We start from the raw sequence: 25,249 nt of genomic DNA, 5'->3' as shown, positions 1-25,249 counted from the left end.
TCGAGACCGATTTGTTAAAATGGAAAAGTTGGACCAGGCAATTGGCACTGGTGCCGGCTGAAGTATAAATCTGTTTGAAATCAAGTAAAAGAATTCGGCAGATTTTCTGTCATTCCATGGACAATAGTTCCAACAACTTTTCACTTCAATATGCTTCGTGTTAGCGATTTAGCTTATTTGAACGTATTTTTCGGCTTTGCCTCGAATCAACAACATTCACACTTTTCAACTTTTAATCTCTATGTAAATAACTATAGAAGATTGTTGTTGAATCAGAGTGATCAGAGTGATTTTTTGCTCGTCCATACAAAAATTTGTGAGTATTCCTTAAGATAGAATAAAAGTTTCGTTGAATTCAATTAATGACGAGAATAAAATATTTTGGTTTTGTCAGAATCGTTTATGAATTTATGTTAACAATTTAAACTTCTGAATCAGTACAAACAATAAAACGAATTCAACCGAATAGATACAAAAATTGATTAATAAAGAAAGAAGACTTTTTCTTGCGCTCTCAACATACAAATCTTTGGAAAAGGATTAATGAATTACTGAGCTCCTCTCATCCTATTTTGGAACTTCAAATATTAAAATTTTAATTTTTATTCTTTTCGCACACACTCCTTCAAATAATGTGAACACCGTGAACACTCTTTGCAAATGCTTCAATGAAAGTTTTCGTATTTTCCACATAGATGTCTCACCGAGCTCTATTTATGGCATATATGAGGTCATTTTGTTGTTTGGTGGATGGTGGGATATATTTACTTTGTTGTAGATTCAATCACCATTCATTCATTGTGACTGACTGTTTGAAGAAAGAAATGTTGTGAAATAATAACGAATTCTCAATAGTTTTTAGCCCCGTACGAAGTACAAAGGGGCTTATAGGATTACGATGCCGTGTGTAATTGATGGAATTCGAAGCAGACGGTAAGGGCAAAGTGTTTGCCTATGTTCATAAATGACGAATCTGCAATAAAAATTTTGTCTGTCCGTCTGTCCGTCTGTCCGTCTGTCACGTCGATATCTTGAGTAAATCAAATCCGATTTCAAAAAATCTTTTTCCCTGAAAGATAGTCGAAATAGTGAGGCTAAGTTCGAAGATGGGCATATTCGGGTCGGCCCTTCGTGAGTTAGGGCCACCTAAGTGATTTAAGGTCTTTTGGTGATATTTATGGCAAAATAAACGATGGAAATGTAAATGACACGGCAAATGATAGGTATTGTCAATACCAATCCAGGAAAAAAAAGTTTTTTAAAATCGGGTGAGTGGACCGTGAGTTAGGGCCTTAGAAGTGAAATGCTACTAGGGCCCTATGTGTATTATACATAGAACTCGAGTAAATTTCATTCGTTTTTCGTAATTTTTGTTTCATTTGGAAGGTAATCAAAGGCCGAATAGAATGTAGTTGAAAAAAGTTTTAAATTTGGGTCCTCGGACTGAGGCCGATACTAGGCCCTTCAAAAAAATAACATTTTAGGGCGATTTGAAATTTTTGTTTCATTTGAAAGGAACGTCGTACGGGGCTTCGTAATTGCGCTATGCGCAATTTGTAAGATGTACATATTACATAATAATTTTACTTTAACTACATTAACCGGCGCAATAGGCTTACGGTCAAAGTAGGGTGACAGACGCACTAGGGTCACGTACGCAATAGATATACGGGTTTGTACGGGGCTCAGTCGCAGCAAACGCTCCGACTGTTCTGATGGCTCGTTCTAAAGTTTTGTTTTTTTGAAAGTTCTGTGAGTTTCATTGAAAATACAAGAAAATCGTATATTGTAATCGAAATGGAGAAAGAACACCGTAGAATCATTCTAGACAATATATCCGAATTAATCAAATTGACAAACTATGATATACTCATGGGAAAATGTCGAATCGAAAAATTATGTTTCCAGTAATGAAATCCGAAATTGAGGTAGATTCTGACAAAGAAACTAGTGCAGTGGTTGTGTATTGTGATGGTTAGGGAATGCAATCCCGGTACCAATCCCGGTACCAGTACCGGAAAATCTCAATCCCGAATCCCGGTATTGATCAAAAAATCCCGAGATTAGTACCGAAATTTAAAATTCAGTTCTTTTTAACAAAATTTTGATATCGATCAACTTGTATGATTCAAACTCCTATAGCAATATAAGATAAACATTAAAATATAGGATTACTTGACTTTTTTCTCTCATGTCATATTATTTGCAAACACATTTTTAAAACTACGATGGCTAGCTAAAATTTGTCAATAAGGGTTTACATACAATCTTTATTATAGTAGTTGAGTTTGTTTGAGAATGAGGGCAACTAAACCGCAGCCTCCTTTTATAGTTCTCCTCGGTTTGAGAAACTGAGGACAGCACAGCACAGTGCAGTGGATTACTTTGAGGATTTTGTGCTCAAACTAATCATAGTTAACCTCGCAAAAGCGGAATATTATTTAAATTCCTGCAAATTTTAGACATTTTTTGGAGCAATTCAACGCTTTTATTTTCCTTTACTTCAAATGAAAACATTTTACGGTTACTAAAAGTGTTCAATTCAATTTTCCATTAGCATTTTCTATGTTTTCTGAAAATAGTACATTACTATGCAAGGGAAGTAAAGTGATATCTCGTATCCAGATGAGAAAAAGTATCCGAGGGTATTTTCCGTGTGTAGTACGACGTTTTACTATGCGAGTGATGTAAATGTTATTGCCTATACATGTAATAGCCTTATTACATGCACCAGCATAGTAAAATATTTTAAAAACTGTCCCTCTTTGCGAAGTTGGGCGTGTTTAGTTTGCACACAAATTTCGTACTGCCGGTGGTCAACTGAAAAGATCTATAAAAAGCACATGAGTGTCTGCTGCTCATCAAACCAACGAACGTTGAATCTGAACATGCATTTTCGCGCCTGAGGATCATAATTCGATGGTTTTCGACACGCACTTTAGAGTCAAAAAGTGCTATTTTTCTGGACTGATATTTGCGGCCGGGAAAGTAACTTTTCCGGCCTCCGCATTACATTTGCAGCCGGAAAAGTAGTTTTTCCGGCCTCTGATATGATTTGATATGATTCTTACTGTTTTTGAGTTTCATCTCATTATGATCCTCAGGCACAAAAATCGTCGTTCGTGACTCGTGATGAAAGCTGAATGTTTCGGTACACGTCGTAAGCTTACGACTAGTCGTGAAAAATTCAACTTTTCATCACTCGTGACGAAATGTGCTATTTCGGCTTGTTGTTACTTGCGTAGGAAAATATATTGTGGATTTAGGCGATATTTCACAAAACTGTCAATTATTGACGCTGTCGGCAGGTCGGTCTTCTGTCACTTCTCACGATTTATATTATCATAGGCAGCGTGCTTAAAAATTTTAATTTCCTAACAAATCAATTAATTTTTAAATGACAAAGATCAAAAATTTGCGATTGCGACGACAACAAGTCCCAAAACCTATACGTTCAAGATTGAACGATGACACGTTGAGTGCATTGCGCGTTCTAAGATCATTTTTCCAAAGAGAAAATTGAAATTTTCAATGTGACATCTACCCTGTTACAATAATAAATTAAAGTTATTACCCGGCCTTCACACAGCGACGTAAATATCGAATTGATTTTGCCCTAGTGTCAAATTTGATATTCAGAACAAAAGAATTTCGATACGTATGTCACTGTGTGTAAGCACTGTACCATTAACAAACTTAAAAAAATGAGAATAAAATGAAAATAATTTCTTTTACTGATATCTAATCCATATCTTTTCAGTACCGGAAATCCCGGTACTGGTACCGGTACTGAGTTTCTCAATCCCGAATCCCGGGATTCCAAAAACGGTCCGGGACTGCATTCCCTAGTGATGGTGTAACAATTCGATCTAATTTCAGAAGTTGCAAATAGGACCAGAAACAAAACACAAATTGTTATTCGAGAAAATTACCCATCGTGGTCCGAAAACGTTTCAAGGACTTGTCGAAATATGTAAAGGCAATTTTGTTGAAGCTGCAAGTCTACTGCAACGCAAATCGTCGCGACACATCGCAATAACTAATTCCGATGATAATGATGATGACGATGGAACAATCAGTATACGAGGAAAGAGGCGTGAAGGCGAAGAGAAGAAAGACAAAAGAAAAAACCGAGATAAGCAGAATGACGCACAGCTGTCGCCCGATGCAAGGCCACAATCGAACGTTGATATAACCGATAAATCGGTTAGTCATGGTACTAATGCGGAGAGGAATGTGAAATTAGAAATTTTCACAAAAGAAGTACAGCCCACGAAATTAGCCATCAGTGTTACCAAGTCAAAGAAGTACCATACTCACAAGTCGCTAGCCACATATGACATAAAATCACGGCACAGAGGTGTGTTCGTTCTAGTGAATATCATCAATTTCCATAAAAAGGATCCGAGGAATGGTGCTTCGGTTGATAGAGATAATCTCATTACATTGTTTCGTGGCATGGAATTCAAAATCTTTTACAACGAAGATATAACCAGTACGGTAAGCAATAAGTAATATTACAATGTGAAATGTTAGTTTTGATGGGAAAGTTTTTTTTTCCTTTCATTTACTCTTTAAATTGTGGGTCCATTTCATCCGATGAATTTCTAAACAAAAGTGGCTACCTGTCTGACCTTGAATAAGTCGTGAAGTGTACAATAGCCAAATTTAAGTCATCGTGGAAATTATTTTCGGAAAACTAAGAGTGTCGACCTTGTTTGGAAAGCTATTAATTAATGACCTCCGTTATCTCTTTGTTGTTATTTCGCGTGTGCCGTTCAATTCTAAATTTAAAAGCTCCAAGGATTTCTAATCAAAATTTACTTCTTACAATTTCACTCAAAGTCATTCGGTTTTCGGATAATGAATTTTGATTTTAATTTTGTTTTTGTATCTGATACTAACTTAAGTTCACACTCATAAAACATAATTCCAAAAATTTATTAAAATTTCTTTCCTCATTGCAGGAATTCCACGCACTAGTCGATGAATTGATTGTCTCAAAACACCTGAGACAGACGGATAGTTTGGTGTTCGCCGTGCTGACACACGGTGAATTTCAAAAGGGGAAGCAATATAACGAATTTACCGATGGTAGCCTAACAACCGTCCAAGATATTTTAGAGAAATTCAACAACATCAACTGCAGAAGTTTGGTGGGAAAGCCGAAAATCTTCTTATTTCCCATGTGTAGGTAAGTTTATCGACCAGAAACATTCTGCAATTTTGCTCAAATGTTCTGCAAACAATTTTTATAGAGGCAACGTCTCCGACACAGGCACGAGCCACAGGAGTTTGAAAAGCAAAAAGACTGAAACGGACACAATCATTATATTGGAACAGATTAATATCGCAACGACGTCGGATATTAAAATTTGTTACGCAACTGTTCCAGGATTTGAAACACACCGAGATCCAGATACCGGTTCTTGGTACGTGCAGGCACTTTGTGAAGTATTCGCTTAGCATGCACATGAAGATCATTTGGACGGTATGTTGAAAATGATTGGTGAGACAACGAGTCGAATACGAACGGACAAAGGTGAGCTACAGACGACGAGTACTGAAGAAAATGGTTTTCATAAGCATCTGTACTTTAATCCAGGATATTATGGAGAAGATGTTTAAAGACTTTTGTATAACAAAAAGATTTTGTATTTGTATTATCATGCATTCGATTAGCGAATAAATTTTTTTTGATATATTTTTATAAAAAAAACTCAGATCTTTTAAACTACCAATAGTCCCCCCCTACGCATATAATACAAAAATCGAACTATTCAAAAAAAATTATTTAATATTGAATTATGAATTATGTGAGCAGTTTTTCTTTCGCTTGATTTGATTCTGAATCATCATTCTTTTCTTTGTTCTTCTTTGTATTGTTGTAACTGTTCGCATCAGTTGTGGTGAAACTCGTTTATGATAATACGTAGAATATTGCTACTTGTGGTTTTCGTAATGTCTCGAAAATCTAATGTTTAATGTCCACGACGATCACATTTTATTTTCTTTTGGCTTTTTGTCTCTGTTACTAATTGCACCAAGAAAAATCAAAGAAAGAAAAAGATTCTAATCAGTTGATTCCTTGTACTATTTTGATATTTGAAATAAAAGCAAGTCGTCGTAGTGTCTAGAACTCTTAAACAAGCGAAATTAGACAGTAGATGATGCAACTAACTGCAATAAAACCGTGGCGTCATTGCTATATAAGAATGTAGGACGATAATTGATTACGATATCTAGGCAGTGATTCGTCAGTCATAGGAAATCCAAATTGTTTTTATTAGTTGCAGATTTGAAAGTGTTTCACTCGCATTCGGTTACGATAGGTAGATGTTCCTTTTATGGTTCTGCTCAGCATTAATTTCTAACTTTGGAGTCCCATATAAATATATCTTCGTGGCTTCTTGATTCATGAATAGGTAAAAACTTACTATAAGTACACAGATAAGGAAGAGGTCAATGAAATATACAACAGACTTTCGCATAGTGAACAATATGCACAAATAATATTTAGTTTTTGAATTATAGAATCAAATTTAATTGTAAGTTCCTATTTTTTTCATGACCTAGCGACCCATCTGTACCCACAATGTACCCCTGCTCTTTTAACTGTACTCCTCTCCATTTTCGCTTTCTTTTAGGTATAGAAGTAGTTAGTTGCTGACATCCTATTTAATCACAAAGCTGTTTAAAATAAACTTAATTACTGATGTAATTGCTTCGTACTTACATACGCGTTAAGATAATGTCTTTTCAACAAGAGAGGGAGAAGAGCGAGATAATGCCAGTATTTTGTAATATTGTGCCGGGTCAGTAAAACTTCCGTTAAAAATGCGTTACTCGTAACGAGATAACAGTTTCATCGAAGAATCGGCGCGCCAGATGATAGAGTATTTTATTGCTGTTTACAATAATTTTCAAATTTCATTCGTTTAGTCATCTTTGGAACTCCCAAGTAACCAATTGGAATTTTTTTTTTTTTGGACTATTACAGCGTGTGTGTTTACTATGGAACAAAAATATTTTTGTTTCTAAGAAATGTTATAACATAAACAACAGAAATGTGTAAAAATAGCTTTTTTCTTTCTTAAATTTTTGATTCACACCGTCGTATAATATAGTAGTTTTTACGACGTTCTTGCAATAGTTCATCATAAAATGTCGTTGTGCGTTTTGATTTAAAATCTGATGAAGTACATCTCTTTAGGCGAGAGAGCATCATAGGTTTTGTGTTGCCACTACGTCTGAAATAGCCACTTCGAATCGAACACAAAGTTCATCAACATCAACATCCTTATCTCATAAATAATAAGTGAATTATGTTACAAGTACTATAGTAATAGTTACACATTCAGAATACTATAACACGCCAGAGATAAAGTTGAAGAATATGATTTTTACTTTACATGCAATATCAAACATAAAGTGAAACTAATTTTGGTGATATGAAATCTTCATCGACGGCAATCATGAAGATTAAAGGGATTTTTTTGTTCATTTTGTTAAATATTGCAATTACATCGATAGTCGGCGCAAAATTCGAACGAAAATTATTGCAGAACATCGATAATGGCGGTGATGTACGGATGCATTTTGGCTATGGAAATAAAAGACTGACGAAACCGAATAGGACGGTAGGGCCAAATTCCCTATCTGAAACGACCGATAAGTCCAAGATGGATATATTGAGTGGTATTTTTCGTAATAGTGTGCAGCAGATACGATCTAAGACGAAAAGAATTGACGTGGTGTATGTATTTACAATTTCAGATCAATATTTCAATAAGTAAAAGCTTAGAAGATCCGCATGAGCTTTTGATAGATGTAAAAATAGCATGTTATTCAGCTACAGTAAAAAAAAAGTTCCAATTTAAGCATTAATGCATGACAGACTTCAATAAAAAATTCAATATTTTCAACTGTCCACATACTTCCATACGTTCCATACTTATAAACCACATACTTATAAAGTTAAATTAATTTCTAAATATCGTGCTTACTTCATAATATTCAATACAGGATCGTTAAATTTACGATTTTCTCTTACGCTTAGGTTTTTGATCGATTCAAGTTCAAGTGTTGGAAAGGCAAATTTTATGAGTGAAATTAAGTTTGTAAAAAAAATGCATGGCGATTTTACAGTGAGCCTAAATCATACTAGAGTGGCTATTGTTACATTCAGTTCTCAAGGAAAAGTGGTACGTATTTGAGTATTTCTTGCGTTGATTCTGTAAAATATAATGTCTTCCTTTTCAATTCAATAAATCTAACAAACCTCGAAAAGTTCTTCATAAAGTGATCACATAACGAACGTAGTGTCTGTGGTGAGTCTATAGCAAATAAACTATGGTAAGTGTGTCTACTACGTTCTATTAGTTTATAGGGTCTGAAATAAATAAAAATGTACGGTCTTCGACTATTTTTTAAAAGAGTATAAATACGAATTATGGTAAGTAGTTTCGTTGTGTCTTAAATAAAAATTAGGTACCGTTAATAATTTATATTATCTATTATCACTGTAATACACTTAATTTAACCTCAAAAACAGTAAATACACCCTTAGTAGAGGGTGTCTACGCTAAAAGGTGTCTGAACTAACAAGTTCGTTACTATAAAGTGTCCTGACTAAGTTGCTATTGCTAAACAGTACAGGTCAGAATAGCCCATACTCCTGCTTGTACAATTCAGTGGCCATCATACTCACTAAATGATAAAAAAAGTAATAAGTTATAGCATCCACTCATAAATCTAAGATTGCTTGCACACACAAATACACACACAGACAACCGTTTATTATTTATGAATGAATGTAATTAACAGCGTGAATTTCACCATCGACATAATATAACCAAACTTAATCTGATAATACCCACACACCCATTTAAAGCTTTTGGTTTTGTCATGATATTTACCAATTAGGATAACTTCCCTACTCAAAATATTTTTGAAATGGGTCGACACAAAAGTATCAAAAACTCGATAAGAGTCGACTGACCAGCGTCAGCACCAGCGTCAAAATTAGAAAACTATTTCGCTCAATTTCGCTAAATTTTCATAGTGCAGACACAACGTATTCCAACAACAATCGACAATCTCAGTACGACATATTGCAAAAGGATTCTGGTTAGGAACCTTATGAATTAGAGAAAGTAAGCAAAGGAGCACTAAAAAGCGAACCAGAGCGGAAAATTGTTCAAAACAGAGGGAGCAATTGAAGTATGAGCAAAATATTTTCTACGTAACGTGTCATTAATCACCGAACAAAGGCAACGGCAGTTTTACTTTTCGACACTGCGTCGAGAATACGTATTTTGTGGCAGTGCCACATTGTGCGAACTGAGATCTCGACATCAATGAAAAGTACACATTTGTACACTTGATATTGGTCTCACATAACACACGTTCATACTTATTCCCCTAACAAGTGCCACAACAGCGTGTTTTACCAATAAAATGTCAATATTCTAAACCGAGACGAAAGTAAATTTAGTAACATGTGGTGTGCGCAGATCCCCTGATCTTCTCTTATTAGTTCAAACAGTTGTCAGTTTTTTGAACCCGAAACCCCAAATTCTATAAAAAATCATGACGATCCAGCTTTTAAACCAAACGAAAAAGTTGCATTTCTTTGCTATCAACACTATCCTATCCTCCCTCACTATAGCTTCACCTTCAATCCTTAGATGAACGAAAAACGATCGCAAACATTTTACGCATCAGTCCTCTACTTTAGAAAAAAATACACCTCCCATTCATCAGTGTGCAATTACTTTCTTTTTGTGTTAAAAAAAATGTTTTAAGCTTAAAATTGTAATGATGAACCAAAATATTTCCTTGAGAAACTGACACGGAAAAAAATTGTTTAAATTATAAAATAATTGAATTGTGTATAAATGGTACAATATAGATGGTTCAACAATCAAAGAAAAGGATGTAAACAATTTATTCAAATTGATAAAAATTTAAAATAAAACACAAAAATGCGCTTCTAACTGGCCCGTTGTTTCATTGACATCAATTTTTTTTTGTCCCACTTTTCCTCAAAAGTTTCTGAATTTTTCTAAAAACATTTTTGGGAAAGTTGAAAAAAATTTGAAAAAGACGGAAAACTTAAAAAAATGGAAATGGTTTTCCCGAGGATAGTCACAGTGATAGACGAAACTACAATTTAGCAGATGTGACGCAAGAATGACGTGTGAACTCGGAAATAATCAACCAACCATTTCGCCATCGTCGATTTTTCACTTCCTTAATTCCTTAATCAATCAAAATTGTCATCAATGAATCGAAATAGATAAACAAAAAATGTGTGCACATCTTTGCCTCATTCGACCATTATGGTCGGACCATAGCACAGATTGAAACCTATGCCATATTATTGGACTATTGGACGACTTTCATTTGGGAAAGCTAGAAGAGCCTCAACTAGGATAGTATTTCATTCATTCATCAGCCGTCACACATCGTAGAAAAGCCGAGAAATGCCAAATTTGTGAGAATACTACACAGGTACCGCACTAATCAGAAACAAAGCAAATTGCAACAATACGAAATTAACAAAGCTTGCAATATAAATCGAGACAATTTCCAAAGATTTTTATATCTTGTGCAGGGGAGTAACAGGGACGCAGCATTTAATTAATGATTTTCTTATAGAAATTGACTCTGATAGACTTTTATTTTCATTGGAAGAAACGTGCCTTAAGCAATGCCTTGTTTGAAAGTCTTCAGTTATCCCCAACGTGGAATTTTTTCATATTGAAATTTTCGAGAAATGCGACATGAGCACACATTTTTTTAGGTCTTATCGAAGTTGACTTAGTGTGGACCTTATGACAAATTTGGTTTATTTTGAATGGCCACATGATAAGCTATCAAGAAATGAGAAGAAGAGATCGAAACATTAGAGTGGACGTCCAGTGCAACTCACCAAAGTTCGCCGGGGAGTAACAAGTTTTATCTGAAAAGTATCAAACAAATCTGAAATAATGAAACTTTTTTTTTTGCATTATCTTTGAAGCACTTTACTCTGCACATTTCCACATAATAATTTTTTGGGTTTTGTTCCGTCACCGATAAGGACTCGCTCTCAGTATTTACGCTATGAATCTGATCTTTGACAAGCACTGCCTGGGCACAGTAGGTGTCGATACACGGAAAAAGTTGAAAAGTGTTTTCTCGGGATGATTTTACACGAATATAAGCTAAAATGTCGTAACATCAGTCTTCATCATCAGTCCGAATCAATTTTTTTTCTAAAAACCTGGTTTGCAAGTGATTTTGGTAATTTTTCACATATTTTGTCCATCACCGACCCCTAAATCGATTCGGATCGCGTCGGTCCCATAGACACTTTTTATCAGGGGACCATATAGATTGATTTTCTGTCCTGTGCCGTGTCCCAAACATTTCGGCAATTTAGTTTTTTGGACACCCCTACTAATCAGACAAAGATCGAGGAATTTTTTAAAAAGTGGTTTTGCCTTCAAGACTTGTATACGTTTCCAGGATCTTATAAAAAATTCCGTTGGACGATGCGTCCGATTTCGGCAGGTCGTTTTTCAAAAGAGATCAATATCCTAATCGACTTCTCTCGAACACCTGGAGTGTCAACGGAGTAAAAACAAAATGCAAAACTTTTAATTGATAATTCGTTTATATTTCTTGAATTAATTTATTTCCATCACTAGAAATTAAAATATTCTGTTTAACAACACTCTTAAATTGACATTATGTTTTATCTGCTTTGTTCATTCAACATTTTCTAGGTATTCATTAAATTTTATCAAACGAAATCCTCTTATAAAACCGGATCACCGAAAATACCCATTTTATTTAGAGACTGCTACAGTCAAACAGGCAAAAAATATTTTATTATCTAAGCGAAGTGCGAAAAACATTCCATTCACCCGCAGTTTATCGTCTATTTTGATATTTGTTTGAGGTTTCATTTGAATTCGTTATCGCCTCCCCCTAAGATCTCGTCTCTTTCGGCTATGGTTATATAAAAATTTAAACGGAAAACACATCTGAAGAATAAATAAGTCAACAAATAATGTTCCTTGTACTTAATTTTTTTTTGTTGTAGTGTTACCACGACGCTGATATGTTTCCTTCAAAAATAAATCGGTCTGAATAAAGATACCAATGAGACAGATCTTCTGAGGTTTGAAACGATAATATTGATAATTTATTCCGCGCGGGTATGTGTTGACTTTGTACAGTACAGTGTAGACTGGCGTTCTGTTTTAAAGTTTTAACGATCGAATTTCCATTCTAAAATGTCATGAAAATTGTTTTCTTTAGCCCGTTCACAGACGGCAACAATATTAGTAGTTTAATTATCGGATCTTTTGCTTCATTTGATGAATGTATTTTGAAGAAATTGATTTCGAATCTTTAACTTCATTTTTTCTGAACAAGTTTTCTTGCTATAAGGACCGCATTCGTCAGAGCTTATCGTTTACTCCCGGAAACGTTATCTTTAGCTGTCCGGAACAGGTTTATAACCAAGCGTTTGGGGACAAAGAAAGTATTTTTTAAATAATTTCGGATCTTTTCTCTTAATAAATATAAATATTTTTACAAATGTACTGATCGACAATCGATAATTTCTTGAACTTGCAATGACTCTGCATGTAGAGTGTAAATACAACGCTCTGTAGAAAATTGATTTTTACACTCGCCAAACCATGAAAACACTGAACGCGTCAAAAGTTATCGGAAACCACACTTATTTAGTTCTCTCTCAGCAGACCTTACAAACAGGTCTAGGGATTCAGGCGATGTTTTCCTTAATGCTGGAGTTTGTTTATGTTATTCGTCAAAGAGAGAAATTTGATACGAAGGCGGAGCTCACTCTCCGTATCAACGAGTAGTGTGATGCACATCGAACGATCAACTCGTTCGGCTTTATATCGCGTATTTTCGGTTTCGTTTTTATTCTCATTCTTCTTCTATGCATTCAAGCTCAACCTTGAACGGTGTGTATTATATTTGGTTTTGTTGTTTGTGTATTTCATGGTGTCACGAGTGTAAAATTGTGTGAATCACAGGATTGAAACCACTCAATCACAGTATATGTGTGAATTCGTTACCACGAGAATAATTTTTGCATAAGTATGTACGTTTCGTCGAGACGAAGTCTATGTATACGAATTCACACGTATACTGTAATTTCGTGGTTTCAATCCAAGCGATGCAAATAACTATTGTGTGATTCAAATTTCATTTTTGTCACTACTTTCGCCAGCAGAATTTTTTTAAATGCGTCGACTGTGCTGCTGGACCGATGGAACATCTGAATGACAACTGGATTTTATTGGAAAGGGATGGCACCAATTTGTTTACATTTTTTTAATGAATCCACTGCCAAAGAAACCAGACGTCATTGACATGTTCCTCTTTGCAGGCAACATAGCCAAGGATGTGTACTGTTGGTAAGGTATATGCGCAGGTGACATCAAGCTTCTTACAAAAAATTCACCTAATCTTCCTTTATCCTTTCCGTGATGATGTGAATTAGGATTTCGAATCAGGTGGTATGTCACCGTGCATCTAATAAAAGGGCGGTTGGCTTTACCTTGCCGAACAGTAAACGGTCTTGAGCACAACATTTCTCTGGCAATTTTAAGAGCAACACTTCGACAAAAAGGAAAAGAGACCCGCGATGAATGAAATTTTTTGTGGCTTATTATTTTCAATATTTATTTGTTTTCATTTTCATAATTATAAATAGGTTAATAGTGAATGGAATTAATATATTTTGTTTTTAATTGTTATAACTATGAAGAATATGACGTTTTTGCAACTATTTAAACTTTTTAATTATTAATATTCTTTTCAAATGTTTAATTTGCGTCTAAGAATTGCTTTTAAATTTTATAAATTCCTTATTAATTCGGGAGAAAATTTTCAAAAGTTTTCTTAATACAGCCACCTCAGAATGATTAGAAAGAAATTATGTGATTCCTTATATTTTTAAGTTCCAACGTTTCCACACATTTTGAACTTAATACTAGCGTCATCTGTTCGACGCTGATTCACCGAAACAGAACTTTATGTCCACAACGATTCCGCACCAAATTCAAAATTTCTTGACAAATTTTTTTTAACCAATAAATAGTATAAAATCGATAAAATCAAAGAAGAAAATTTGTTTCGGAGCAATCAAACCTTACTGTAAGTTTCAATTAGTCACAGACGTATCTCTAATCGAGGAAAATTGAAAATAATATTTTCGATTTTTTCGACATCAACACATGGACGCTAAAAATGTAACAATGACCATTTAATCATTTGACATGTCTGAAAAGTTACAAAATGTATAAGGCAGTGTCAATGTAAAAATTGCACATACGCATGCATGTGTGTATTTATTGTATTTTTCTACTAAACTAAAGTAACAGAATGTGGCTTCGATATGAAGTAAATTGTTTTGATGACTGTGACTAAAACTAATTGGTTAATATTTTGATAGACAAAATGTCGAAATAATTATAAATCATCAAAAGTTGTATTGTTAACACACTTCAATTAAAATATGGAAAGTGATTCCTGCGCTACCCTTACAAATCAATGTACAACGCCTTGATGCATGACGTGAATGTTGTTTTTTTCTTTTTGAATTTGGTGCGGAATCGTTGTGGACATAAAGTTCTGTTTCGGTGAATCAGCGTCGAACAGATGACGCTAGTATTAAGTTCAAAATGTGTGGAAACGTTGGAACTTAAAAATATAAGGAATCACATAATTTCTTTCTAATCATTCTGAGGTGGCTGTAAATAATTTTCTGTTTTTTTTTTGTTATTTATATCACATCTAAGCAGTTTTATTATTCATACTTCTGTTGAATTATTTAAAAAATTTTATTTTTTTTTATTATTACAGTTAATGACAATCGAATTTGAGTCAATGTTTGGATTAGCTGCTTACCACCTGCTCAACTCATACAATGACACTACTTTATGCATGTTTTTAATTCATATTTTTTTTAAAGATTTTCAGAATTTTTAGGAGTTAATTCCTAAAATTCTCACAAGTTCCTTAATATCAGAGATTCTATGAATTTTTGTAGAATTTTGAAGATTTTCCTAATTATTTTCTTAAAATTTCCAAATTTTTAAAAATTCTTAAATTGAATTTTAGGAATTATACCCTTCTTACACCAGGTCTCATCTGGTCTTTCTGGAAAATTACTAAAATTCCGATGAAATCTGAAAACAAAGTTCAGATTACTTTCTCAATTTTTTGTAAATTTTTAGAATTTATTTGAATTTTCCAAATTTTTAGAAATTCTCCAAAAATAAGCCATGGTCTATACGGTTTCCCCACTACCACACGCGCACGTGTGACTATCAAACCCATATATAAGCGGTAGTTGTGTTTGTATGAGTGGATCAGCAGTTTAAAACGGCTGACGCAAACTTAGGACACAAATTTCGTCGACATTCGCTGTAAACATTTTCAATTTTTGCTATAATACAATGGTTAAACATTTTTGGTTAAAGTTTGCAATTATAATTACATTGGATAGATAGAAGAACCTATCGGCATACTAACGAATAGAAAACAATCAGGTCAAATAGGAATTAGGTTAAAATCAGGTAAAGGCAAGAAATGAATAATGTGACATCTTCATGAATCATACTATTAGTGAAGCAATTTTCGGTGACAGTCGTGAGTCGGTACACATAAGTTGTTACAACAGAGCTTCCAAATCGTCCTTTAGTATTAAAGAATCCAAAGATTTTTCTATCAAAGCAACCCGACATCGAATCCGCATCCTTTTCTTTTTGAAAAGCCTGGGTCTCATATTTTTTGATTGCTGCAAAAATCCGGACCGACAAGAGTAACGCTTTTCATCGCTTTTCTAAAGGTTTAGTAGCACGATTTTGGCTAGCCTATTCACTCTGGCTCACTGAGCTAATTGATAAATTAGAACTTTTGTTCATATTGCGAGTCTGGGATAGTAAGGAGCGAGATCATATGGACAATTTTTAATTGCTTTATAAGACACTAAACTCACCTAATGTAGAACTAAAGATAAATATTCTAAAAACGTCTCTCTGAATCATGATTTATGAAGTCCGCAGAGCTGATCTGTAATTTCACATTAAATTAAACTAATTCTCGGCTCGTTTACAACTTATCTAAAACAAAAATTGAATTCCACTTAACCTAATAACATAAACGAAAAAAAATGGTTCATCGATTCCCAGCAGGCTCTAGAGAAACTTAACTTTTATTGTCTGCTGTTTATACAAGTTGTTTGCCTCTTCCGTCGTTTGACTCTTCTGTCTTATCCTTATCGTAACTTTATCCATATACTATCTGCCGTTTAAGCTGAACCACCATCTACTTGTGAACCCTAACAACTAACGGTTGCTTGCAGAGCTAACCAATCTTAAAATGATCTCAAACTACAACAAGATTAATTGAAAACTTTGGGAAACATAGAAAACGAAAATAAAAGGCTAAGCTCTCTTAGCGTGTAAGTGTTCTTTCTCATCTCGTCGCCGTTTGTTTTGCAATTATTTTTCTTTTCAATTCATTTCTTGTTGGATAGTACTTTGTGTGCCAGTGTGACTCTCTGGTAATGCTTGCATTTAAAGCGTAATTGATGATCCTTAGGTCTAACGTTAAACGGTAAAATACTGCAGGCTAATTGAAATGTTCTTCGGTCAATCACGGTCATAAAATGAAAAAAATGAAAATTCAAACGTTCCTTATGACTCGCTTCGGAAGGGGTCTGTTCACACCCCACAATTTCAGTGAACCGTAGAATTGTAGAAAGTGGACTTATGGACTGGACCATGTACTCATAAAATTTCAACGATAAAAAGCATCGCTTCCACACATGCTAGGATATATCTTGAGTGCTTCACTTCGTGTTAGTAATTGGAAAACGATTTGCTAGGACACAGAACGTAAAAACAATCCGGTAATTGGAAGAAAGTCCTTCGCAATGTCTTCAAACAAAAGAAAATTCCAAAAAATGTTCTGTTTCCGATAAACTGTTTTTTGCAAAGCTTAGAGCAGTAACAAGAGCAGGAATCTGACAATCAAAAGTTCGGTTAAGGAGATGGTCTCTCATAAAACTTTCACTGTCGTCAGTGCATACCAAAATGACTATTGGCTCTATATCAGGAATATATTTCCTCGGTATTAAAGACACGAACTGCTTATCTTGTCACTTTTTATTTGAAGAACATCAACTTCGATTCAATCGTATGTTGAGGCTGTAAGCTAATTAAATGCATAGGCAATGATATATCGACAAAATGACAATGATGGGGGGATTCATCCATCGCCTACAATTTTACACTTTGCTAAATTACTCAATTAATACAAAATGTTTGAATTTCTATCTATTTTCCCGATCAATTTGTTAGTTCAATTTTAGCATGCCTGTCTCTCTCTCTCTATATATATCTTTCCACTGAATTTACCTCTCCTTATACAAAAGAACACACTGATGTGACGAACGAACGCGAAACCGAAACGAAAAACAATCAAAAGAAAATAACAAAGTAAAAATAACACCGCCGCCGTCTCTCCTCGACACATTCACTTATTACCTCTTTGCCTAGACGCTTAATCTTCCTTGGACAACGAACCCAAATCACTTAAAAATATTTCAGGCGTTAGAATGTGCGACGAACCAACAATAATTTCCCAATTTTTCGTCTGTGCTGTCACCTCGTAGGCGCATCGCATCTCCGAGAAGCTGGCACCACCAACCACAAACACAATCACACGCGGTACATTTTTGATGGCAGTTTGGGCCTTGTCTTTGTGCCAATGGCCGTAACGAGCACTGCTGTTAACGTACACCGGAAAAGAGTCACGTTTGAATGGATGGGCGAGAATTTATTTAGAAATTTCTTACCTTGTCGGCGCATGATAGGCAGTACTTTGGGCACGTCCAGCCAAGAATGGGAAGTGTCGTGCATCCAATTTGTCTTCAATGCAATCTTCCATTATATCTTTGATGACCGGTGTCCATCTGGACATTTGATAGGTGTGTTCGGTGATGCGCTCTTTTCGTGGAACGGTGTATGTTTTCTTTCTGTTGCCCTGTTGGACGGATAATTTTTTTTTATAGAAACGGCACGTGATGATTGAGCAACACTTACATCTGACACGATATTGACTCCCAGAAAGCTAAGATTTCGCACCATATCCTGTTCCTTCGGACCGATTTGAGCGTGAGTGAACAATTTCATCAGATTTTCTTCGGAAATTCCATTTTTGATCATGACGTAGAGAGCGATGATTCGAACTTTGTCGTAGTTGGAGATCGACTGAAAATCAAAGAACCGTTGACTGAATTGAACAACAATGTGGAGTTTAAACGCTTACCGCTTCCAGTAGAATGGGCACAATGTTGCGCATATGATCTTTTATCTTCTCACCCTCAGCATCGGTTCCCATCGCTAAGTCCTGTTCCACACGACAGAGCTTATCAACGTATCCCTAAATCGATTACAATTTCGACTAATTAATCAGCCAACATTTCGGTCGCTTTCAACGATTTTACCTGATACGCCTTCATGCAATCCTCAGCCAAATGTAAATGCGTTGCATACTTCGACAGCTCCTTTTGATATTGTGGCATCTTTTTGATCATCTGCGATAAATCGCGCATCGATTGCTTATCGCCTTGGCTCATACGTTTCGATTCGGTGAACTTTTTCAAATTTTGAGTCACTTGTGTCGAAACAACGGCAATATGCTGATGACGCAACTCTACCCACAATTCATCGTTTTCGTCCAGCAACACCTCCTTATCGTTGGCATTTGGTGCCGGCACAAACTTGTAAACATCGTTCACGATGGGCAACAGATCGTAGGCCATCGCTTGCAGTGTTAGCTCGTGCAGCAGTGGCGTTACACAGTCAAAGCCTCGATCTAAAATCAATAGTTGAGAACGGGCCTTTTCGGGTCCTTCGCCCATTGTCGGTTCATCCGCTTTGTATGCGTCCAATTTTTGTTGAATCAATTGGGCCAATTCAACATTTCGATCCCAATCGCTAGTAAAGACGGAAAGGAACATCAATGACGTGTATCGAACGCTAATTTTGATTGATTACCTTCGATATCGAACAGCTGGATATTCACCCAATGTTGCACATAGTGTGGCTACTTGTTCGGCAATGCGTTCCATATTTCCAAGTCGGGCAGATGATAGACTTGGAGAGTAAAGACATTGGAATGTGTCAGGAGAGTCAAGTGAAAACACCTAACAGAAATATAGATGTTAGTGTTGCAATGTCTTAGAATGACAATAAGATGCAAATGATAAAAAGTTGTGTGACTGGCATTATACATACAAACGTTCGAGTCTTGTGTGTAGTATGCTGCATTTTTGCAACAGAATTATGTATGGGACGACTAGAGTATACTTTGTCGCATTAAATCTGTACATTTTTAGTGTCTGAATATATGAAAATTTTAGAGAAGGGCTAGTCTCTATGATAAGTTCTCTCAATACAGCTTGATATTTACATCTCTCTGCCGTGGCAACCTAAAACACCGCATCGAATGTGTGTCTTTAGTTTTAGAATAATCCACTTTTTCAATGGAATCCAAAAGAAGCTTGAAGCTTTCGAAAGCAAAGCTCTTCAAGGTCCACTGGACAGTTTGAGTCTAAAATTACTGGACAATAAATACTGCATTCGGATGTCGAATGAGTGAGAGAGACGCTTGAATTCAACGATTTCTGATGTGAAATCCATACAGATACTGGCACACAAGACTATGTCAATGTTACTGTTAATTACAAAGCATGCAGTGCACTTTTAATTTAAGATTATTTCCATTCGTCCCACCTAGTAGACCATTAATTATTCACCAAAGAAAAATACAACAAAATGACAACAACAACCACAACAAAAGCAGAAATAGAAAATATTCACACCTGGCATTCATATGGTAGAAAAGCGATGTTGATTTCCTTTAAAGTTTTGATTTTTCTTGCTCCGGTCGACTTACATAAATCGTTAAATAATTCCTCCGGGCAGACTATTGAAATGATGTTAAATTAAATGAAAATTGATTTTAGTTTATATCGATCGAAAGCCGAAAAGCAATGTCGTCATGCAAATGAATCAGAATTTTTTTTCCCTCGAATAATGCCACACTGTTCATGGCACAGCATATTGTTTTGTTTTTATACATTTTTCGACAATTTAATGAGTAACTTAAAGTCCATCAGGCCAGAGAGATGAGATGGCAACTGGGCGAAACCCAGCCGCCACATCAACTTTCTGCATCATACTGATTCGTGGCAAGATCTTTAAAAGGATTGCAATTTAGTGGAATATTTATTTGCTTTCGAACATTTAGATGACCCGGACAGTACTATTCTAAGCAACACGATACCATTATTTTGAAGAGAATAGTATTTTTCAACAAAATCTAAATCTTAGTAAGACTTTTCCACACTTAATGTAAAGGGACGAGTTGATAATTGTGTTCGAGATGGATTAAATTTTAGAATGAAACAACATTTATTGCGTGCCACATGCGAAAGTTGATCATTACTTAGCAGTTAACCCGATGCGAAAATGATCCATTGCATGAAGAATGTTTTCGAATTCAATTTACGAGAATTCATTTGTAATATTAAACTTTCGCATGGGAAAGACAATAAATCAGAATACATTGGATGCTGTTACGTAATTCATTAATTCGGAAACGACTTTGTGATACTCGACATTTCACTTAACACATTGAAATTAATTGCGGCTTGCCAACTTTCGGCACCCTGGACCTTACTTAAATAGTCGAGGAATGCCTCCAAATAAATTTCTAAAAATCCAAAACTGAATTCTAGATTTTTATAAATTCATTTGGAGGTATTCCACGACTATTTAAGTAAAGTCCAGGGTGCCGAAAGTTGACAAGCCGCAATTATTTTGAATGTTTTAAATGTGTAACTGACTTTTCGACCAGTGTAGTTTGAACCGCAGGCTTGCTTCTCAAAAAACACACTTGTTGAGACTTTGTTGAGAAAGCGTTTTCCTCAATTTTCGCAAAAAATTATTTGAAGAAAATTTGTAGAAATTTGGGAGAATATTTTCCGAAAAATAGTCTCTGTTTTTATCAGAAAACTGTAACGTAATGAATTACTTTCGCAGCATCCAATGTAATCTAATATTATCAGAAGAAAATCTCTAGAATCGCTAATTATATTTTACTAGATTCAAGGAATTTTTGAGGAGATTTTACATTTTAAGACAATGTACGGACAAATTAATGTTCTTCTGGCAACATTTCTCGTCATTCAACTTAGACAACTGTCTCAAAATTATCTTAGCCCCGTTTTGCGTTAACTAAGAACTCTTAAACTTTTCTGTACCTCACGAACATACGGATTGAAAGAAGAAATGGCATATTCTTACACTGTCTAATACTATAGCAGGGACTATTTTTAAGATGACATAGTTTCCCAAAATTTTCCCCATTTCCCTAAAAAATATTTTTGTAGAAACGAAAAAATTAGGAAAGTATGGGAAAGTGTTTTCTCAAAAATTATCCCTGAATGGTAGTAATGTTGGGTGTGGCACCATTGTTTTTGATCCGACACACATCGTAGAATAGAACTTTCTGAAGAAATGGTGAGTGTTCGACGTTTCTTCAGAAGCTTACCGGTTCTTCAGCATCAGCAAGTCATCGTCTCTTCGCGACGTTTCATTCACCTCTTTAACTTTTTACAAATTTTCTTTTACAAAATACTAACCACAACGTCCTGAACAAAAGTATTCAGATTATTGTCATCCATTCGCATAGACAGGTTTTCCTTGAGGCGAACCAATAAAAAGAAAATCTGTTCCTGAAGAAACGTCGACACTCGTCATTTCATTAAGAACTGGAGGTGTTTTAGAAACTCGTCTATATGTCGTAAGCAAAACAGGCCAACTGGTGATTTCAATTCAATTCAACTTGTTATCTCTACATAAGGTAACCCTCGTTAAATCCTCTTAGGGCTCAAAAACAAAAGTGGCAGAACAAACATTTCTAGTCTTGGTCAGGGTAACGTATTACAGCATAGGCTTCAATTCGATGGCTGAGAAAGCTTACGAGCTCTTAGTCGACGTTAATGTTATTGTGTTTCCATTAGATAAGAGGAAAAGAAAGTAAGAAAAACGTTTTGTTAGATCGGTATGTACAATGTTCACAAAATGCATAACTGTTCACAAATTAGGCCCCGCAAAATGTAAATAAAAACTAAATCAAATGACAAAAGTAAAACAAACAAAAAAATTAAGTTCACCTGTTCTTCGTACGGAATAAATGCGATATTAATCTCAGTACACGCTTTCATGTACTTAACAACATTAGCTTTTTTGAACAATTGAAAAATATCGTTCGGTATCGCTGTCCCAAAATAAATTAAAAATAAAAAAAAAATGAAGAAAAATTACGAGAAAAAAAGAAATCTCGAAAACCGTTCGAAACGCAACGAACAACAAAAACTTACCCTCAGTGAAGAACACATGAGCCGCACGGTATAGTGGACGATTCGGATGTTCGAAATCTTTCATCAGAGCTCGAACAGACTCTTCCGATGGAGTTATCAAATAAACGGCGTCCATAGTCGGTAGGGGTTCGCGTTTTTTGTGGATATCTTCGACCACTGTTGCGACAACGAAAAAAAAACGATTCAATTATTGCACGTTCATCAATTCAGCGATGTTATATGGCTTTATACTTACAGGTAATGCCTTCGGCACTGATATCATGCATTTTACAACATGCGGATACCATGCGCATGGCCAGCTTATCCACTACAAGAATACGCCATTCAACAGTTGGCGCTTTACCAGTAGCTGGTTTCTTTGTAGCTGGACCCTTGTAGCGGATCACTTCATTCATAATTTCTGTAAAAAAGATGAATTCATCGTCATTAGTTGACAGTTGACATTAGTTAACAGTTGACATTAGTTAACAGTTGACATTGGTTAACAGTTGACATTGGTTAACAGTAATTTTGGCAAGATGATAAGGAACGTTGACCCGCTTTTTAGCAAATGACAGAGCCCCATGTTTTACGCTTTTAATGCCCTGTGAAGGGTTGATTAATAAAGACACTCGTTGCGGGCGTTCGACAAAAACAAGGAATAAAAAAGGGTCATCTTCAGAATCGAAGGTCTTTTGTCTGCCTAGGATTCCTAGGAACCGACAATATATTCCGTTGTTAAGCAATTTTATTGCTGTATTTTGAGCCGCTTCACATAGATAACTTCTATTTCGGTTAGTCAGATTATGAGTCATTCATTGTCAGTAAATATGTCATGCAGTCATCTATTAATGAATCGACTGTATTGACTGTGTATTATACACGTTTGATACTTTATACACACCCGATCCAATAAAGAACCTATTGTTGTAGTAGAAATTCATATAGTCTATGAGTATAGAGTCGAATGCAGCTGGAAGTGTAATACTACATTCAACATGTACACACTGTGTACATTTATGTACGGCCACTGAGTCGTTCCGTGTTCGGCACATACCAAGTTCATAATAAACAGCAAAAATTAACCAAAATATTACGTCACACCATCGAAGAAATGCGGAATTACTAATTTTGCGCAAGTCAAAATTCATAAACTCTGTGAACGCACTGGTCGGAAAAATCAATAACAATTTTCCCCGAAAGCAATTCCTAAGATTTCATTTTGGTAACGCCGTTTATTGGCAACTGATCAGCTTTTCACCGATATACAGCTGATCGCAGTTGCAACCGTTTTTTAGGCCACCAATTAAAACCAAAACAAATGATGAATCATCCGAATTTCAATCAATAATCAAAACAAATCGCTTTAGCATTTTATCCTTGTGTAGGGCGTATGAGCGAAAAGTAATTGACATTTTTCGGCACTTTAAACAGTTGTTTGGGTGAAACTTTAGTCACACCATAATCGACAGACATTCGTCGTTGGTTGTCACATAATTTAGAGTCGATAGTACTGGGAAAACTATTAAAAAATTGCAAAAATACTCACTTTGACCGACTTGCACTTTTAAAGCCATTTTGAATTGATATTGTACTAGACGTCAAAATGACAGAAGAGGGTATATTCGAGGTATGCGATCAATGAATCATTGTTCTGTGGTCGCGATAAGGTGAAACTGTATACCAAGCCGATGCCACCACTTGAAAAGTTGTTAGGATGGTCGTAGTTCGACGGAATGTGGTATCATTTAAAAAAAATTATTTGCAGAGTGGCTTCGTTACCACACAAAAATGTATAAGGCGGGACTATTTATGAGTGTCGAGCACACTATTCAAAGTTTTTATGTGAAGGTATTGCAAATTTTAAACGGATCACAAAAACTACGGAACCCACTTTCCGGGTAAATCTAAGTGCAGCAACGCAAGGCTTGAATTCCACTTACAAAAAAACCCACTCCGTTCGCCTCCGTTTAGCTAAACCACGCCGATTTTCTATTGCTTAAAGAGTAAACTGAGTGTTTTTTTCGTAAGTTAATATCAAGACTTAGTCTTGATTTCCACTAACTCCGTTTACACTCCATTTGCTCTCAGTTTACTCTTTGAACAATTAGCTAAACGGAGGCAAAACATCTTAAGTGGAAATCAAGCATAATTCGTTCGTTGCAGCGCTAATGATTTCTATAGAATTAACGGAATGTGGTGGATATGATAGGATGAATGTTGAAGAAGTGTTTTAACACTGAACAAAATTGAGATCGTAAGTACTGCACGGAAGTGGACTTGCACTCTGCACTCGAATTCACCTGATGGTTCCGTTTGACTTTGCAGATTCGCTTACCTACAACGAATGCAACAACGTCATCTGAACTCTCTGATTCAATATCGACCCTCCAATCTATTTTTCTGTGAAGAAAAATGATAATACAGTCCCTAAACTTTAAAAATATTTGATTTCAGTATATTTAGCTAATCCTTCTGTCACATCTTTTGACAGCTTTTTACGTTTTAGTACGTTCTCTCTCCCAGCAGCAAAAACCCTATCCCAGTACAAAAAGTATATCGAATGCCGCAAATGCATTTAAAAACGAACATTCGTTGAAATACTTTTTTATCACACCAAATCTTTATCATTTTATACAAATATGTTCATCTTTATAATAACACAACATCGGTGATTTGCATGCAATTTAAACAAAACCAAATCAATTGTTCATGCATGTTACATTTACATTATGGAAGAGGAATGTCTTATTCTTTATCCCAATTTGTGCACAGCTA

General features: G+C 35.4%; 2 protein-coding genes across 4 annotated transcripts; one reads left to right on the top strand and one right to left on the bottom strand.

Annotated features, from left to right (window-relative positions):
• Positions 1 to 1,971: 1,971 nt before the first annotated feature.
• Positions 1,972 to 5,198, top strand: LOC119084446 (caspase Dronc-like). Its single transcript, XM_037194426.1, has 3 exons — positions 1,972 to 2,040; positions 3,880 to 4,500; positions 4,968 to 5,198. Exons 1-3 carry the CDS (start codon positions 1,972 to 1,974, stop codon positions 5,196 to 5,198), a joined length of 921 nt encoding a protein of 306 aa, XP_037050321.1.
• A 9,608-nt stretch (positions 5,199 to 14,806) lies between these two features.
• LOC119084475 (protein ROP) lies at positions 14,807 to 24,156 on the bottom strand. Of its 3 annotated transcripts, none has more exons than XM_037194460.1 (10): positions 24,021 to 24,156; positions 22,728 to 22,892; positions 22,493 to 22,648; positions 22,286 to 22,389; positions 19,101 to 19,249; positions 18,548 to 19,040; positions 18,370 to 18,483; positions 18,144 to 18,311; positions 17,897 to 18,084; positions 14,807 to 17,827 (listed from the first exon to the last, which is right to left on the bottom strand). In XM_037194460.1, exons 1-10 carry the CDS (start codon positions 24,046 to 24,048, stop codon positions 17,602 to 17,604), a joined length of 1,791 nt encoding a protein of 596 aa, XP_037050355.1. In that variant the 5' UTR covers positions 24,049 to 24,156; the 3' UTR covers positions 14,807 to 17,601. The 3 variants fall into 3 exon arrangements, with proteins under 3 accessions (XP_037050355.1, XP_037050357.1, XP_037050358.1); XM_037194462.1 differs by lacking the exon at positions 22,286 to 22,389 and adding an exon at positions 19,928 to 20,031; XM_037194463.1 differs by having other exon boundaries at positions 24,017 to 24,126.
• Between the last annotated feature and the right edge of the window lie 1,093 nt (positions 24,157 to 25,249).

This window comes from Bradysia coprophila, unplaced genomic scaffold (assembly GCF_014529535.1).
Source record: "Bradysia coprophila strain Holo2 unplaced genomic scaffold, BU_Bcop_v1 contig_732, whole genome shotgun sequence".
NCBI lineage: Eukaryota > Metazoa > Arthropoda > Insecta > Diptera > Sciaridae > Bradysia > Bradysia coprophila.
The sequence above is the reverse complement of the archived record's forward strand: the minus strand, read 5'-3'. Positions and strand labels throughout refer to the sequence as shown.